Below are 19,516 nucleotides of genomic sequence, written 5' to 3' on the forward strand. Positions count from 1 at the left end.
TGGTAATGATGTTTTCTTTCAAAAAAGGAGAATAAAATATATTACAATATAACACGGGTAGGATAAAGTAGCATGTTTAAATACATGCATGTTTAAATATATGCACGTGTAAATACATGCATGCGTATATACATATTGACCACACATGTGCATAAAGACATCAGAACAAAACAGACATGGGCAATTTCTTCTTTACATATATATATGCACATGCACATATGTATGTTTTCTATACAAGTATATATGTTCACTGATTGAGTGGGGATAAAAAAAAAAAAAAGAAAAAAAAAAGATGTCAAATTAGTGAAGTTGTTTCAAAAAAAAAAAAAAAAAAAAAGATAAAATTAGTAAAGTTGTTTAAAAAAAAAAAAAAAAAAAAAAAAAAAAAAAAAAAAAAAAAAAAAAAAAAAAAAAAAAAAAAAAAAAAAAAAAAAATAAAAAAAAAAAAAAAAAAAAAAAAAAAAAAAATGTAAAATTAGGGAAGTTGTTTAAAAAAAAAAAAAAAAAAAATGTCAAATTAGTGAAGTTGTTTCAAAAAAAAAAAAAAAAAAAAAAGAAGACGAAGAAGAATAAGAAATGACTAACATGAAATACTAGATACACACATTTATATAAAATAAACTCAAAAAAGAAAAAAAAAAATTTTACAGAATTCTGAATAATATAGATATATTTTGAACATTTTTTCCTAATGGAAAGTAGAAGGAGGTGGGAAAAATGGAGAGCATGTGAATTGAATGGACTTGCGACATATCGCAAAAGAACCACTCATCTCGTGCGTGCAGAACACGTGGGGCCTTGGCTTAACTTCACGTCACTGCTTCCACTTCTCTACATTGTGTTGTGTTGTTTTGTTTTTTCTAAAAGGAAATATATGCTTTCTTCCGGTATGCGTGCTCGGGGGAGAGAGGGGAGCAAATTATTTTGTCTTTCTCCTCATTCTTTGCTTCTATCCATTCTTTGCTTCTATCCATTCTTTGCTTCTATCCATTCTTTGCTTCTATCCATTCTTTGCTTCTATCCATTCTTTGCTTCTATCCGTTCTTTGCTTCTATCCGTTCTTTGCTTCTATCCATTCTCTGCTTCTATCCATTCTCTGCTTCTATCCATTCTCTGCTTCTATCCATTCTCTGCTTCTATCCATTCTCTGCTTCTATCCATTCTCTGCTTCTATCCATTCTCTGCTTCTCTCCATCCAGACTAACGAGCGTGTGAAAATTCGAGTCTCTAACAGGTGACACTTTTTTTTCAACTGTATCTTAAATGCTTGCATGGGTTCGGAGAGAAAAACTGCTGGATGAGGTGTGGGTGTAATGTGCACACTTGCACGTGTAAGGCAAAAAAAAAAAAAAAAAAAAAGTGCGAAACATACTAGGGATGATGCCATGACTATAGTTAGATAACTGAGTAGAGGAAGGCACCGGTAATGGCAACAACAGATCCTAGTGCACCTAGGAAAGTAATCTGTGTCTGGAAAATAATTATTGAGGATACAATAATTACAACTCTCTTAATTGAATTGGCAACTGCATGTGTAACTTGATTAACCTTTTCTAAACACATAAAAGCAACTTCATTGTTGAGGTAGTACCAAATTCCACTAAGAAATATTTTGATGAGAATTTGCTTATGTGTGTAATTGGCTAAATTTGTGTTTTCATAATTTATAATAAAATTATAAGATGCTTTTCCTTCTAAATATAAAACTAATGGTAAAGACATAAGAGCTGAAAGTATCGTTATCATTGAATATATATTAGAAGCACTAAGATTTTCTCCAATTTGTGATTTCTGTGTCATCATTTTCTTTGCATATATAGATCTCATGGATGATCCAAAATTTGAAATGGTTGCACACCAGAAGGACAGCCATGTAAAATGAATTTCTTTAACAGATGCACATATAACTCCTCCTACTATTACTAATAAAGTTAAATATTTATTAAATTTCATATACTGTTTTAGAAGTAATATCGATAACAATGCTGTAAACACAGGTTCGCATGCCTTCACAACATGAGTAAAGGAAACTGTTGTTGATGACATGGACACAACTGCACCGAAGTGAACTAAAATGTGACAAAAACTCTGAATCAAAATATTTTTTAAAAATAAATCATATGAAAATATACGTGGAATCTTCTTATATCCGCTAACCCAGTATACAAATATAAACAACCAACCTGTGAATAACTGAACACAACTAATAAACCATGGTAATTTGGTTATATTCAATGCAATTTTATTGTCTACATTATATAATATGTTTAATGCGTACCATGTTAAAAATAAAAATAATAATTTAACTTTCTCAAATAAACCTTTATATATTCCTCCACTTAGGATCTTTTTACCCGACACTTGATCTGAGTATCCTTCATTGATTGTTATCGGGAATGTTCCGTATTCATTTTTTGCATTATCTTTCATTCTTGGTTCTTTCTGGGGAAGTGGGGGTCACGAGAGACAAGAAATGTAAAAAAAAAAAAAAAAAAAAAAAAAAAAAAAAAAAAATAGCCAAATAATGGAAGCGCCGATTAATACAGAATGGTCTTCAAAAATGTCAATCAGAGCTCTGAACAAGTGTTTTTTTTTTTTTTTTTTTTTTTTTTTTTTTTTTTTTTTCTTTCCACGTGGCCACGAAATTAATGACTTCTATTCGCTGTTTGCTGAAGATGAGGGGGTGGTCGTCGTCGTTATGTTGTTACAATGTAGAGATATATTTCTATCTAGATGCATAAAAATGTGTGTGTGTGTGTGTGTATGTATACATAAATGTTCGTATACATAAACGTGTTACATGTGTAATGCCACGTTACAAATGTTTTTGCTTCTTCATGTAAAATATACGTACTGTGGTATGGGGAATGTAGGTGAATGTGGCACGTCAAACTGTTGTACTGCTGCCTTTTGGGGGCGAAGTATGTTTTTCGTTTATTTTGTTACTTTGGTTAATTCAGTAAATTTAGGTTGTTTGGTTAATTTGGTTAATTTGGTTAATTTAGTTTGTTTGGTTATAATTCGCTTTATTTGGTTATAATTCGTTAATTTCGTTATAATTCGGTTTATTTGGTTTATTTCATTTTTTCTCTCTCTCCAAGCTTACTCTGCAACTGAGCATGGGTGCCTTTTGTTACATAGCCGTATTACTTGCGTTGATCAAAAAAACTGAACATGTATTTATACATGACAAAAATACATTCTATTTTTTTTTTTTTTTTTTTTAAACGTACATATATATACATATACATATTTATACATTTATACATGTGCATTATCATTAAACTTTTTCAAACAGTTTTGTTATGTAAGCAGATGCCTCGGCAAGCCCATTTGTAGGTGATGCGTTTCTTGCGAACAATTTTTCTTTCAACGGAAGTGACGTTTCTCGTTCTTCACCACTAACCATGATAGTAGGAGAAAAGAAAAGCATGCAGAAAAGGAAAAAAAAAAAAAAAAAAAAAAAAAAGCTTAAAACAAGATCTCCTCCAAGAGTTTTCATAAAATGCACTAATCCTCATTTTTCTCGGATGGTTGTTTTAGATCTCATAGTGCGCTTTGTCATTACAAGTATATTATATATATATATAAAGTGTCGCTGAATCAGAGCCCCTCCATATTATAGGCATATAAACTGTGCCGTACGGTTTTTCATCTTGCCATTACAATACAATATATATATACTATTTTTCTCTCTGTTTTTTTTTTTTTTTTTTAAGGTGGCTTCTCCTCCTCGATATCAGTAAGTGAATCAAGCATTTAAAAAATTTTGTAGGCACGCACGGGATTTGTAGGCGTGAACAAATTTAGCCTTAAGAAAAAAAAAAAAAAATATACACTTTTACGCTAAACACACATATGTAGGTAATATTAAATGTGAACATGTACATGTATGTATAATACACTCGCAATATGAGAATATGTGTGCATGTTCCCCTCCGCTAAAAAATAATGAAGCAGCAAAATAATGAAGTGGCAATCTAATGATGCAGCAAAAAAAAAAAAAAGTAAGAACATTCAATTCGGTTATGCAGGCAGTGTCGATCTCATGTGAAGGAACCCTCGATAGTGTGGCTCAAGAGCTTACGACATGTGCACCCATCCTTCACTAGAATCCACGGAACAATTATTCATTTTATTCATCGTTAAAAGTAGTATCAGATTGGGTATGTAACTCTAACCTTTCTTATTATGAAAAAAAAAAAAAAAAAAAAAATAGAGAAAAAGAAGTGAGGGAGAACAATTTTTTTTTTTTTTTTTTTTTCATAATGAGAAAGGTTAGAGTTACATATGAACGGGGTGTGTGTGTATATTTCTACATCCCGATAGATTAAATTGAATATTTAGTAAAATGAATTCTTAATGTTTTTAATACGTAATATGCGACTATGAACAGAATGTTAAAATTTGTGGTTTTTTTTTTTTTTTTTTTTTTTTTTTTCTCCACACACACAAATGAATATTCTTCTAATTTTTTATTCGCTTTCTTCCTCGTTAGGCTGCGAAAAAATAAAAAAAAAAAATGTGAATATTGTTATGAAAACGGCAAACATGTGAATGTGATATGAAGATTTGAAGTGGAAGAAGGGCTATTCCCATTCACTCGTAACACACATACACAAGAAAAAAAAAAAAAAAAAAATTATTACTTACCCGTAGTACATATCTATGATAATCATGTGAACGTGTGTGATTATTTTTTTTTTTTGGTTAAGATCCTATAAGGAAATGAGCTTATGGAAAAGGGTAAAGAGAGGGTGGTGGTGTGGGTTGTAATACAGTTTTTGTGTTGATATACGTAGGTTACACTTTTTATACCAATAAAAAAAAACATACCACGAATTATGTGTAAACAACAAAAAAAAAAAAAAAAAAACATTTGTAATTTTTGTCTGACTTGTTCAGGTAAAAACTGTTCTTTCATGTGAGCAGGTCAGGTATAATCTAACAAGTTAAATCGTACATAATCGAATTTTTTTTTTTTTTTTTTTACTATACTTGATTTTATAAAATCGTTTTTACTAACATTGTGTCATTTGGCTTATCATTTATATATGCAACAGAAAACAAGTAGACGACTGATTAGCGCTACGATATCACAATTTGAAGTCTCTTTCTGAACGAAATTTACACAAAAAAGCGAAACGTGCATGTGTACACATCCTAGCCCTCATTTTCCTTTTAACATCATACTTATGGGTAATCCCAAATAAAAAGGGACATTTCCGATCAATTTTTTTTTTTTTTTTTTCCCCATTAAGGTGTACAGGAGATAAAATTGTCAATTTGTTAAGTGGACACACTGAACGTGTATAGGAAGGTCAATCTGTACAACATAGCTTATAAAAGAATGTACACAATTAGGATTACAGAATGCTAGTGCCTCCAGTTATTTCCACTTTTGCAAATTATCTTAATGATAATTCTCTCATCAATTTTTACAAGATGAGAAAAGAAGTTTAACTTGTCATTCTAAATTTATTTTGACTAAATGTGGATTTTGCTAGTATATAGCATGTTATCTTTGCTGTTTTGTCCTTTTTTTTTTTTTTTTTTTTTTTTTTTTTTTTTTTTTTTTTTTTTTTTTTTTTTTTTTTTTTTTTTTTTTTTCCCTTATATATATACACTGTGTTGTTATTTTTCTCCCTACAAAATTTCAGTTATTGAAAAAAAAAAAAAAAAAAAAAAAAAAAAAAAAATTATCCCAAGAATTTGGAGTTTTTTTTTTTTTTTTTTTGCCTTTTAGTACTTTATTAATAAGTCACATGTGTGCCCAAAGAGGTAAATGCGTGTATACTTGTGCACATTCGTTTATATACATAAGTACATATATATGTACACAATTACACGTTGGAGTACTTGAAAATTTAAAAATGCACACTTCTCGCATGATCTCAAATTGGCTTTGTTAATTTATTTTTCACGCAACACAATTTTTTTTTTTTTTTTTTTGTTTTCTTTTGTGTCCCTCTTTTTGTTTGTTTATTCGAGAAAGCAACTTGTTATGTATTTTAGTGTGAGGACTGATAGCACAAAAGGGGAACATTCCTACAATTTGTACATTTCGTTAAGGAGTTATATATTCTTGGGACGACACCTGCCACCTTGCATAATTATCACCTTGCATAATTGTCACCTTGCATAATTGTCACCATGCATAGCTGTCACCATGCATAGCTGTCACCATGCATAATTATCACCTTGCATAATTGTCACTTTACATAACTATCAGTTTGGATTTTCCCTGCATATCTGTCAATGTGAATACCTTGCACTTTTCCTAGATTCCTCGTGATCCCCCTCGTCCATTTCCCATTTGGATATTCTTGATCCAACATATTTGGATTGTAGATTATCCCTCGTAACAGAGCATTTTTGTCTTCCCCTGTCTTAGTTATATTAAAAGGGAACGTCGTGACTATACATGGAGCTTAAAAGCTTAATCGATCTTCTTACAGTGTAATTCGGTGCACGTCTTACTTTAATTTATCACATGAACAGGCATACATACATATATTTATATATGTGCGCATGTGTATGTATGTACATGTTTGTGTATCTGTACCTGAACGTGTTCAGATATATGCATGCATATACAGATGTTTTCATAGTGCACACTTTTCACGTAACGTTAAAGGAAGCCTTTCCTCGGACACTTTGCAAGGGCTCGTTTTTTTTTTTTTTTTTTTTTTTTTTTTTTCTGACTCTTAAGGTGTTAAAGTAACGGGACAGTTATAAGAAGCGCCTAAGAAATTACCATAATTTTCTGCACACAAATTGATGCACGTATTTGCTATTAAAATAGTCGCTGTATATCGTTGTCCTTCGCATGCCTCCACCGTAGAATGAAACTTGATACAGTCTTCAAATTTTTATTACTAGTAGTCATAATTTTTACACTTCAACAAATATGGCCACTGTATGACCTAGGGAATAAATTGCAAAACGGGACACTCTTACATTTCGTGAATAATGAACTGAATAAATTGTATACAAATTTTTGTTTTAAAAATGTCAAAAAAGATATGAAAATTTTTTACAATGAAAAATACATAATTCCAAAACCATGTTACTTTGTTTTTTTCATCATAAGCGCTTTCTTCGCTTTAGTGGCGAAGTATTTGATGAACAGAATATCCTATCCCTTAGGCGAACGCTGGATTCCTAAGAAGTAATTTATATGTCTCTGTCATGTAATTTTTTCTGGCAATAATTCCATCGGCATGTATGTCGGTTTGAGTTCCCTATGCTTGTTCTTAGCTGTATATTTAATCCTACCCCTTTTTTTTTTTTTTTTTTTTTTTTTTTTTTTTTTTTTTTTTTTTTTTTTTTTTTTTTTTTTTTTTTTTTTTTTTTTTTTTTTTTTTTTTTTTTTTTTTTTTTTTTTTTTTTTTTTTTTTTTTTTTTTTTATTTTTTTTTTTTTTTTTTTTTTTTTTTTTTTTTTTTTTATTGAATGCACACTCCACTTTTTTCCAATTCGCAGAAAATGGAATGAAAGAATACGGAAAATCAAAGTGGACAGATTCAATCTGATGTTTTTCAATTTGTTTTACTTTTCTCTCATTAGTGCGTTTGGTTTTGTTGCTCTCAGTTACCAGTCGTACTTTCCTAGCGAAATGGGAGGTCAGGGAAAATTGAACGACTATTTTAAAGGTATGCACAAGGAAGAATTAAAAAAAAAAAAAAAAAAAAAAAAAATGACTAACTACATGCAAAACAAACAAAAGCACATACCATGCATGTGTAAAAGTGTATAATATGACAAATGGTTTTCTTTTTTTTTTTTTTCTTCTCCTTTTCTTCATCTTTTCTTCTCTTTTTCTTCTCCTTTTCTTCTCCTTTTCTTCTCCTTTTCTTCTCCTTTTCTTCTCCTTTTCTTCTCCTTTTCTTCATCTTTTCTTCTCCTTCTTTAGGTTATCCAAATCAGAAGACGTCGAATTTAATTCATTTGTACTACTTCTTAAATGGCGGTTATCTGCTGATATCCGTTTATTCCTTACTGATGTCTGAAAAGTTGCCAGATTTTTACGAAAACTTTTTGCAACACTTGTGTGCAGTCATATTAGTTTATTTTTCATACGGCCAGAATTTCTTGAGAGTTGGTTCAATTATCATGCTTTGTCACGACATATGTGAAATTTTTTCGTCAGCGTAGGGAAAGAATAAAAAAGAAAAAATTTTGCTTCTTTTGAACTGCGAATAATTCGTTTTTTTTTTTTTTTTTTTTTTTTTTTTTCCCCCTTATCTTCCTGCTGGTATCATAATTATTTGCTCATTTTAGAGACATGATTTTGAAGCGCTAATAATTTTTTTTTTTTTTTTTTTTTTTTTTTTCCCATGTCTCACCATTCCATTCTCAGATGCCGTGTCTTTGTTGACACAAGACATAAAGTGGTGACGGTCAGCTCGTTCTGCATATTATTCTCAAGTTGGGGATTCTTAAGACTATATATATTTGCGAAGAGATGTATACTACCCATTCATCGAAACTTCAAGATATTCAACCCTTTTATTGGATATGAGGCATGTATATGGTTAATATTTCTGCTGTTAGTTATTCTCTTGATGAATGCTTATTGGTTTGTTCTCATGGCGAAAATGTTCATTCATTTTGTTTCCAGTGGAAATACAGAAGATATCTTAACGAGAGTCACTGAACTTGAGGAAATGGAGAGAAAAAAGCTCAAGCGGGGGTAGCTAATGGGACTCGTCAAGCGGATCTAATCGGACTAGTCAAGCGAACCTAATGGGACTCGTCAAGCGGACCTAATCGGACTAGTCAAGCGAACCTAATGGGACTCGTCAAGCGGATCTAATCGGACTAGTCAAGCGAACCTAATGGGACTCGTCAAGCGGATCTAATCGGACTAGTCAAGCGAACCTAATGGGACTCGTCAAGCGGATCTAATCGGACTAGTCTAGTGCACTTCTTCTCCCCCTTTAGTTGATGTGACCTTTCCACATCTTACAGGCGTTCATTTCTTTCGCCCATTTGTTTTTTTTTTTTTTTTTTTTATCATCCCACCTTGCACTTTATATTTTTTTTTTTTTTTTTTTTTCGTTCTGATCTTATCAAGTAATCGTTTTTTTAATTTTTCGTAATAATATTTTCCAATATTGTTGGTGCTCCTAATAGCGTTTCCCAACCGTCTAAGAATTTTCCAACTTTTCTAAGAACTTTTCAATTTTTTTCTCTCCCCAAAGACAAATTGCCACTTTTTTTCTTCCCATTTTTATGGCTTACACAAATGGGAAGAAAAACCTTTCAATGGGTGTACCAATTTTTGTGTAACAAAATTTGAATTGATTATCTTACATGTGTATTGACAATCCATATGTCTATATATATAACCTCTAACGTAAAGGAATTATTCATCAGCAGCAGGAATATGGAGACCAACTAGAAAGTTTTGTTTTCTTTTTTTTTTTTCTTTTTTTTTTTTTTTCTCCCTTTAACAGAGGTCATTATTTGGCTATCCCTAAGGACATTTCTGTGGTTGATAATGGTGGTGATATTTTCTGTAACACTAACAATAATACTACATAATTCTACTCTGTAATACTTCACCCCACACACACACACACCTGGAATTCATTTTCAACGTCTTTTGAAAACTCCAACTTATGTGCAAGAGGCAAAAAAAATATTCGGGATTAATTTCGAAATCATTATTTCAGCTTAGGGGAACTGGAGGTGGGTAGCATCTTGGTTTTCTTAAGCCACATTTTTTTCGGGGTGCCCAACTGTTTTCCTTTTGCAGTTTTACTCTCCATGTTGGAAATGGATACTTTCAGTGATTCCATCGGTTCGTCTTCACCCCTTGCCACTTCTTCACCACTTTTTGCCACTTCTTCACCACTTTTTGCCACTTCTTCACCACTTTTTGCAACTTCTTCACCACTTTTTGCAACTTCTTCACCACTTTTTATCTGAGTGCTTATCTGGTTCCCCTCTTGTAGAAAGTTCGTGTAGATGGACGTAAGAACTGATCGATCGGGTCTCAAAATAGACATGAACATGTGAATAAGTGCAGTGATGAGGGACCAGCCTTGATGTATTATATTCTTTTGCACATGAGTGAAAGCAGAGAACTTCAAATCTGATGCTGTTAAGATATGCATTCGTCTTAGAGATAGTTTTCTCCAAATGGCTTTCAGCAATTCAAAGGGATTATACCCATTAGAATTTTTGACATCATATATATATAAAGGACAATACATCATAAGATATTTCAATATGACTATGGCTTTTTTAATTCTATGTAATAATTTAAATGGTAAAATGTAGAAATCATTGGGCAAGTCCTCAATGATAGGTATGTGGGCCCTGAGATGTTGCTGCTGATGTGTATCTAAATATGTCAACGGTTGTGTAAACATTTTTGATGGATTCAATTTAGTGAGTAATCCTCCATTCGTAACATATAATGCATCATCATTACATGATGCATGTTCATAATAAATTGTATGTGTTCTTAACAAACCATGTACTAGACAATGTAAAACTGTTACATTATTATTATTTTTCAAAATTACATCTGCCCCATTTGCTACTAACGTTTTTATTACCTGAACATGTAATCCATATGCAGCTAACATTAGTGGTGTTTCTCCATGAGAGGTAAGAAAATTTACTTCACTTTTATACTTAATTAATGTTTTCACAATCTCATCATGCCCATTGAGAGAAGCCATGTGTAAAGGTGTGCTTCCTTCAGCGTTCAGAAGCATTACTGGTATACCACTTATGATGAGTTGTTCTGATAATTTCCTTTTTCCTCTTATGCATGCATAATGCAATGCATTGTTTAATCCTAGTAATTTATGAGAGATAGATTTGGTTAGAAATTTCTCTACATAATAATGATTTAATTTGTTATTCAAAATATCGTCTGATTTTGCAGAATCGAAACTACTACACACAGAAGTGTTGCTTCCTTTGGAGCTACCCCTCCGTTTTGCACTTTTGGAGATAATATAATTTTTTTTCTTTTTTGAAAACTCTGAATCGTGATCTTCAAGAGATTCAAAGTCATCCATACTGTTCAGACTGTCATTCCCTGCAACACAATGTAACATATTTCCAATATTATTTAATCCTTTGTAGCTACTAAAATCTTTAGCTGTTTCACGTTTGTCATCATTTAGATCCCATAGAATGTTACTTGAATCCATATTACTTTGATTACTGTCAAATAAATTTTCATCTTTCAGATTAACACGATGGGGAATAGCAGAATTGCCTGAGGGTAATAAAAATCTAGATGATGGCACAAGGAATGACCTGTTACTATCTCTTTTCCTTCTAATAACATTGGAAAAGTTCAATCTTTTGTTAAACTTCAATTTGCTTTTGTATTTTTTCCTCTTACTTAGATGCTTGTTATCCAGATGCTTCAGAAATAAGGTAAGTATAATTTTTTGGTTTATATCCAATTGTCTACTAGCCGATCCGTATGTAAATTCTTCACCAAAGAGAAGGTTATCAAAGGAGAATGGTCTTTCTGTGTCATTTTTCAAATGACATGAATTCATGTATCTGTCTTCATTTTGCATTAAAATGGAATCAGTGTTGCTTGTTTTGAACCCATTGGTTATGTTGGAATAGTCTATTTCGAAATTTTCTAAATGTACTTTTTGCGATTCTATTTCTTTTAACAAAATGGAAAAATAATTCGAGTGATAACTCGTCTGTTCATCTGGAAGAAATGAACTAGCCATGTGTAATAGTGCATTCATATGTAATTCATTTTTTGAAAAAAGAGAATAATTTAATTTGAGTAGAATCTTTACTAAGTTTATATTTCCAAAAGCAGCAGCTATCGACAATGCATTTTGTCCATTTCCAACATATTTAATATTCCTATACAATTTCAAAGTATGATACAAATATTTATTCTTTTTATAATCGATATCAAAACATTGACATGCCATGTAGATGGGGTAAAAGGGATCCTCTTTCATTACTTTTTTCATTTTTCTATATGATTCATTTTTTTTTTGTGTTACATGATGGTAAAAATTGCTAAATTCTTCTTTTCTATGTATACAAAATTCTATTTCTTTATATGGAGTATATATGTTGAAATGAATTGCATATGTCCGTAAGTGTTGGATTAATGAAATGGTCAGAGTTGAGTTATATCCTGTTGTCACCACTGAATTGAAGATAGATGCAAATATGGGTTCTATAATAGATTCAGCCGATACCCCTGCTCCTTTCATATATAATTTGCAAAAATTAGAATAACTAAATGTGTAATGAGATAGATGTGCATACAAGTGAACTTTTTCCAATGAACACACAGGTAATACATTTTCTCCTGCTATTATTGCCTTTCGCAAAAAAATTAATGAATCATATAATTCCTTATTTGGATCATGTCTCATCAACCCAGCTAGAAGCACGTGAACATTGAAAAGAATATAATGATTTGGATGTAAAAGATAACGCACCTCATTGTAAATATTCAAAAGTTGTTTCTTTGATTGGATAATATTCCCTTTCATGTAATTATTTTCTGCTTGGTTAAACTGAACATAAATTTTATGCTCTAACCTTGTGCACCGTTTGCTACCGTGAAGAGACAATTTACCACAGTTAGAACACAACCACTTCTCTGTTTCTCCTTCTAGTTTTTTATAAACTCCTTTCTCATCATCTCTGTCATTTCCATTTCTTTGACTTGTGGATTTAATGTGAGAATTCCTCTTTACAATGTTGTTATCTCCGTTTTCTCTACTATGCACCACATTTGAAGTGTACCTATTTTCTTGGATGTTTTTCAATTCACTCTTCTGAATGATGTGTTCATTAGATGCATCTTCCATTTGGGTATGTTGAAATTTGTACAACTTGAGAGCCTCAATAAGAGTATCAGTTTTTATTGGGTAAATATAGCCAATAATGCACTTTGGACATTTCATACTTCTAAGATGTAAATTATTTTCTGTTGGATCTGTACATCTAATACAACCACAAGTAAAAATTCTTGGAATTCCTCTAAAACTTTTTCTTATGTTAAGAGGAACATACTGATCTGTCAAAATGCTTATACATAATTTCCCACCCTGTGGTATATTGCATAAGGATCTTACAGTTAAGAATCCATTTTCATCATAATAAAATGTACATGTTGGAACACAACTATGATGCATTTTGGCTAGCTGAGGTGAATACACCAACCCAAAGGTAATTTCTGGATTGGTTTGTTGAATAATAGAAGATGGAGAGTAATACTTAATGAAATGAGAATACTGCCATACAATTAACATAAATTCAACAAGTTCTTTCTGTTTCAAATAGAGATAAAATGTGGAAGGAAATTCTAATATTATTCTATTAGCCAATGTATTAAATGAATTAAACAGAGCAATTTGATTCTCTTTAACAACATCATAAAAGGATTCATTGTTGAATATCTCATTTAAAATGTTTTTTTCTTTGTCTTTGTATTCTTTATCTATCCTAGCTTTAATTAATACTCGAAATATATGCAAAACTAGATGATGCATTAGATTTGCTTCTTTCGCTGCTGCTGATATGATTGGTAAAATCGGACATTCAGCTTTGTGAATTTTCATATTTTCTGTTAAGCATTTCCAACTACAGAAAATGTATGTACACGTATGTGGATTAACTGGACATGCATAACATTTCTGGGATATGTTTCTTTCTTTTAAGCAGTGATAACAGGTTCTGTACACATAATTGTTGCAAAATATATGTTGTGTAACAATAAAAGGTTTCGTTTGAAATATGATTTCTCCTGGTTCTAGATCTTTTTTGGCTAGCGCAATATAATGTTTCCCGTGCTTGGCAATGTGTATTTTGTCTTTTTGCATCTGTTCATCTGGATCATCATTTTGGAATCCGTCCCAAGCGAACCCACTACTTGGGAGGGCCTTATTTAGGAGGCCATTATTACGGGTTCGCGTGCTTCGATCGTGGGTTCTTTGAGACCGGTTTTTGTCTTCTCCCCTCCTTTGCACATCATTTCCTCGCGAATCATTTCCTCGCGAATCACTTCCTTGCGAATCACTTCCTTGCGAATCACTTCCTTGCGAATCACTTCCTTGCGAATTACTTCCTCGCAAATTACCTTCTCTCGAATCACTTCCTTGCAGATCCTGAAGGATGTGTCCAGTAGAATTGACGAAGGGGACGCATCTCTTGGTCTCCCTCCTTTCCGGATAAAAAATCCACTCCTTATACTTGATTGGAATTCTGGCATATTTACTGACTTGGCACTCTTCACATAATTTTAGCAAGGTAGTTAACTTTTCATTGTTGTGATCAAGATACAAAGCTGCAAATAACAAATTCAACGCAGAGTTGTAATCTTTTATTTTGAAATAAAACGTGCTAAACAATTCGTATGCATCTATATACTTGGGATTTCTCTCAATGAAACAAGTCACTAATGAAGTTATTATTTCCTTTTCATTTCTTTCATATAACTTTGGTAATTCCTTAACAATTTCGATTAATTCATCTTTTCCCTTTTGGCTTGCGTATCTTTTCTCCCTTGTCTTTTCTCTTCTTCGATGTCCCAATCCTCGTTTTTCAATGTCTCGAAGGAGAGACATATAAAGCATCCTTTTCGCGTGGTATATTGAATATATATATGTATATATGTGAATACACGTGAATGCACGTGAATGCACGTGAATATTTCAATCGTGCGAACTTCAAATGTGGCCCTATACTGGAGGATGTTGTTCCACTATACTTAACAAAACTGAGACATAGTGAAAGTGATAAATGTTGCAAGTATCTGGCAAAGGATCCAACAGAAAATGTATTCTAACTGCCCATGTGCAGACACTCGGCTAGCTATTTTTCTTGACTATGCATCTATTTGGGTATTCCAAGGGGGGTTTTGTTGGGGTAGAAAGAAGGAGTAAGGGGGAAAAAAAAAGCTGAATAAGAATTGGGAAGAAATTAAAACGTTATTTCATTTTTTCTGGAATATGAATAGACAGGCATAAGGAGCGAAAAAAGAAGAAAAAAAAAAAAAAAAATACATATGCCTACAATTTGTTCATTTCTAAGTGTGGCACAGTGTCGTGTGAATATGTTTTATCCTGCAGTGACTTGGTATGTACATGTATTTTTTTTTTTTTTTTTTTTTTTTCTTCTTTTTTCTTTTTTCCCCAGTCTGCAACAACACTAGAGTGTTTTTCCCCCTATTAATTTATTTCCTTTTTTTTTTTTTTTTTTTTAGGCACTTTCAGCAGCTGATCACAGGAGTGACAATTAAAATTTTGCAACGTTCACTATTCCCCTAATGGATATTCTTCCTTCCAATTAGTAAAAGCCCATCGAGACGGGACCAACGAATGTGCAGAAAAGCTGAACGTGCTTGCTAAATGTACAAAACGGACAGTACACTTGTGCCCGAGACAATATGCATGTGTATACTTCATTACATGCGTATGTATATATATATATGCATGAAGTGTAGAACTTTCAAGGTAAATTACGCTTGGCCTCCAGTGGAAATTGTTATTCTATTAGTATCACATTAAAAATAATTTTTCCAAACGTAACGCGAAAAGGGAGTTTGTCAATGAGTTGACAACTGACACTGTGACAGGGGTTGTGAACGGAATAATTAATGGGATAATATGCTGAACAGGTTATATTCTTCATTAATTTCCCATGTTATTTATTTTTCTACTTATTTTTCTATTTATTTTTCTATTTATTTTTCTATTTTTTTTTTTCTATTTATTTTTCTACTTATTTTTCTGTTTATTTTTCTGTTTATTTTTCTATTTATTTTTCTATTTATTTTTCTATTTATTTTTCTATTTATTTTTCTATTTATTTTTCTATTTTTATTTTATTTTTTTTTTCCCCTGGAAGAGCAAACCGTAGTATTTGCTTAGAGATTGGAATGAACGAATGGAAGAGAATTAGTCTTGAAAAGAAGACATGTGCAAACTCGTGAGTTGTATAAAATGATCATCCATGTATGTATGAAATGTACGCGTTAATAAGCGAATCAGAATTGGGTTGAGAGGAGAGAGAGAAAAAAAAATATATACACACGCATACACCACTTATTTTGCTTTTATTTTATTTTAAAATGTTCCAAAATGTCCATTTTTCGTTTCATCACTATCGTATCGCTTTTTTTTTTTTTTTTTTTTTTTTTTTTTTCATCATCTCATTTTTAAGTGTTACAATAATACATCACTCAGTGGGAGTACGAACAAAAAGTAGGTACCTCATACATAACCGAATTGCTCTATCATCTAATCCTGCCAAATTTAATTCTCCTTTATGGCTTTTTTTTTTTTTTTTTTTTTTTTTTTTTCTGAACACGTGCATGTAAAAATTTGCGGAATAATTCAGAATAAAAAAAAAAAAAAAAAAAAAAATGTAAAAAAAAACACACTCGCACACCAAACGTGTAAAACTTAAAAGAAGAGGACACAAGAGAAAAAAGCAACACAAATTTTTACTCGTTGCTCCTCTTTGAAGGACCAAGCCTAACATGCAAGAAATGCTTCCTAGAGAGTTGCATTTCAAAGGATTTTTCGCTGAGGTATGCGATTTTGATCTACCCCCATACGTATTTTTCAATTTACGCGCTCTGGTGAGTATATTCCTTTTTGTGTTGCAAGTGAGTGGGTGTGTGTAACAAGAATGTGCATATAACAAGGTGTACATAACAAGAATGCGTATGTAACAAGAATGTGTATGTAACAAGATTGTGTATGTAACAAGATTGTGTATGTAACAAGATTGTGTATGTAACAAGATTGTGTATTTATTTTGTAACGTGCATGTTCGTGTAACAAGAATGTGTATGTGTTTTTTTTTTTTTTTTTTGTAACACACATGTATGTGTTTTTCTGCATACAAGTCATGAATCAGCAGTGTGCATATACATATCCATTTTTAGGAGAAGAAAAAGTGTAAAAAGAGCACAAAACTTTCTTAATAAACACCCTCCTACACACACACGAAATAAAATGGAAGAAACATTTAGCCCTTTTTAGTGTTGTTCAATTTGATGCATGCATGTTCATTGATGGCTACCACAATTGTCCCTTTTTTTTTTTTTTTTTTCTTTTTTAAAATAGATGAATAGGCAAATGAACAACTGTGAGAACTTGCGAATGAAAAAGTGGACAGATAAACGGTCAGTCAAGTAATAAAAAAAAAAAAAAAAAAAAAAAAAAAAGACAAACAAATGGTAAAATAAAAACAACTCATTTTAAAAAAATAACTTTAAAAAAGGGCTTTAAAAAAGGAATTTCAAGAATTGTTTTAAAAAATTGCTTTACAAAATTGCTTTACGAAATTGCTTTACGAAATTGCTTTACGAAATTGCTTTACGAAGTTGCTTTACGAAGTTGCTTTACGAAGTTGCTTTACGAAGTTGCTTTACGAAGTTGCTTTACAAAATTGCTTTAAAAAAGACACACTTCTTCACAAATGTCCACTTTGAAAAAAAAGACAAAAGGCAAGGGGGAAAAACTGCAAGACGAATTTTTGTGCCTATAGGAATGTATACAAAATCGCTCTCGTTTTGAGGGATCATTGATCATTCGTATGGAAATAGTTTGATTTGTGTAGTTTTTTTTTTTTTTTTAACATCTCTGACGCATTCAATTGGTTTTACCTTATCGTCATTATCAACCTGCTTGACTTTGTTCTAACTTTGTCTTAACACGTACTCCAGTCATTCGAGCCTGAGTGTAAGTTTACTCAAAAGAAAAAAAAAAAAAAAAACACTGAACAATACAAAGAGAGTGATAGAGAGAGAGGGGACCATGCTTGCTAGCCATTTAGCACATTTGAACACATATGTATATACACAAAGCATAAGTATTGAAGTACATACTACTGCCTCTCTACATGCACAATATATTTATATCACGAATGCCCACTTTTGCAGGTTACGATTACATCAAGTGGAATTAGAAAATTGGTTCCTTACCAAGTTCAAGAATAACAGAAAAGAGACATATTTGCCGACGTTTAGAGAAGTTTCATTTTATTTTTTCCTGTCCTCTTCCATTTTGTACATTTCCTTTACACATTAAAATGATGTCAGAAGTGAAAAGTTTATACATGGGCGTTGTTCTACTCGCCTTACTTGTGATATGTCGAGAAATATGTATGTGCAAAAAACACGTAGATTTATCTAGTTCACAAAAGAATTTATTTCTTCTGAATGTAGAACCAGGAGATACAGTGGTGTATACATGTCCATACAGTCTCAATGGAGAAATGAAAATTACATGTGCAAGAGAAAGAGAGTATTTTGAAAGAAAATTATTTTGTTTCGAACATGTAATAATTAATAAAAATGTTTATCTTTTAAGAGATTATATCAGAGGGGCACATAATTTGGTTAGTAAATATGTAAACAATATATACACAGCTGAATTTACTGTTCCTCCTGTTGTATTGACAAATCGTCATTTTGAATGTTACTGTTACATGGATCAAGGAGAGCATGTTGTAAAAAAAACGTTGAAAGTACATATATCAAAAGGAATTGTACGTAAAATTCCTGGATGTGATTTCAATGATGAATATAGAGAATCTACTGCAATTACAACATTTAATAATATGAATCGAAAATTTGTTAAAGTGTGTGATAGCTATCCAAAGGGTGGTGATACCATTGTTCTCTTATGCCCAATGAATTATACTGTAAAACCAAATGGATGTTTTTCTCAAGTTTATGTTAAGAAAGAAGATTTTGCAAATGAAAAAAATAACCTTGAAGAGAGATTTAATATTAATCGTAAATGGGAAGAAGACAAATATAAAGTTGTAAATGTAGAAACTATTTTTAATCAAAAATTAGTTACTTCTGGGGATGAAAATACCAGATTTACAAAAATACCTGTGACAAATGAAGAAGTTGCATTTACCTGCACATGTCAGGCGAATGATGGATCAGATACGCTAATGATGAATGTTTATATGAATGAAAATTATGATAAATTTGTCAAGTCACCAAATGAACGATTGGAACAAAACAATGACAGAGTTCAGCACAGCAAGTTTAATTCAAACGCAACTGTCACCACGATTCATGAAAAGTATGAAAAAAAAGAGTCATATGGAGCTCATTCCTTTTTTTGTCAAATTTTGTTTTTCCTTTCACTTCTTGTCTTTTTTGCAGTAGCTTAGCCGTGCCCAGCATGCCCTGCTGCGGACGGGACACAGGGCGTGGATCCTAGTGCAATTCTAAAAGCTGTTGCATTTGCATGTTCATGTACATGTGTCTGTACGCACGTTAGAAGTACACACATTAGAATGAAGACACATCATACGTACATACATCAGAATGTACACACGTAACATATGCACACAATCTCGTAAACTCACACATGAAAAAAAAAAAAAAAAAAAAAAAAAAAAAAAAAAAAAAAAGCCGAAAAAAAAAAAAAAAAAAAAAAAAAAAAAAAAAAAAAAAAAAGTATGATTCCTCAACGCGGAACATAATGCGCGTTTCCTTTTTTTTAAGTTCACACACACAT

The 19,516-nt window shown here is 31.7% G+C and overlaps 4 protein-coding genes across 4 annotated transcripts; 2 read left to right on the plus strand and 2 right to left on the minus strand.

Moving 5' to 3' along the window:
• Positions 1–1,395: 1,395 nt before the first annotated feature.
• On the minus strand, positions 1,396–2,430 carry PGO_102300 (triose/hexose phosphate phosphate translocator; the record flags this gene model as incomplete). The annotated part of the gene is made up of 1 exon (XM_028688260.1): positions 1,396–2,430. The coding sequence occupies one exon, from the start codon at positions 2,428–2,430 to the stop codon at positions 1,396–1,398; it is 1,035 nt and encodes a 344-aa protein (XP_028544061.1).
• A 4,415-nt stretch (positions 2,431–6,845) lies between these two features.
• Positions 6,846–8,698, plus strand: PGO_102310 (hypothetical protein, conserved; the record flags this gene model as incomplete). The annotated part of the gene is made up of 4 exons (XM_028688261.1): positions 6,846–7,171; positions 7,485–7,654; positions 7,915–8,152; positions 8,362–8,698. The coding sequence occupies 4 exons, from the start codon at positions 6,846–6,848 to the stop codon at positions 8,696–8,698; spliced, it is 1,071 nt and encodes a 356-aa protein (XP_028544062.1).
• A 972-nt stretch (positions 8,699–9,670) lies between these two features.
• PGO_102320 (hypothetical protein, conserved) lies at positions 9,671–14,599 on the minus strand (the record flags this gene model as incomplete). Its single annotated transcript, XM_028688262.1, has 1 exon — positions 9,671–14,599. One exon carries the CDS (start codon positions 14,597–14,599, stop codon positions 9,671–9,673), a length of 4,929 nt encoding a protein of 1,642 aa, XP_028544063.1.
• A 3,466-nt stretch (positions 14,600–18,065) lies between these two features.
• PGO_102330 (6-cysteine protein) lies at positions 18,066–19,166 on the plus strand (the record flags this gene model as incomplete). The annotated part of the gene is made up of 1 exon (XM_028688263.1): positions 18,066–19,166. The coding sequence occupies one exon, from the start codon at positions 18,066–18,068 to the stop codon at positions 19,164–19,166; it is 1,101 nt and encodes a 366-aa protein (XP_028544064.1).
• Positions 19,167–19,516: the final 350 nt, after the last annotated feature.

The sequence above is a fragment of the Plasmodium gonderi genome (genome assembly GCF_002157705.1).
Source record: "Plasmodium gonderi DNA, contig: Chr10, whole genome shotgun sequence".
Classification (NCBI taxonomy): Eukaryota; Apicomplexa; class Aconoidasida; order Haemosporida; family Plasmodiidae; genus Plasmodium; species Plasmodium gonderi.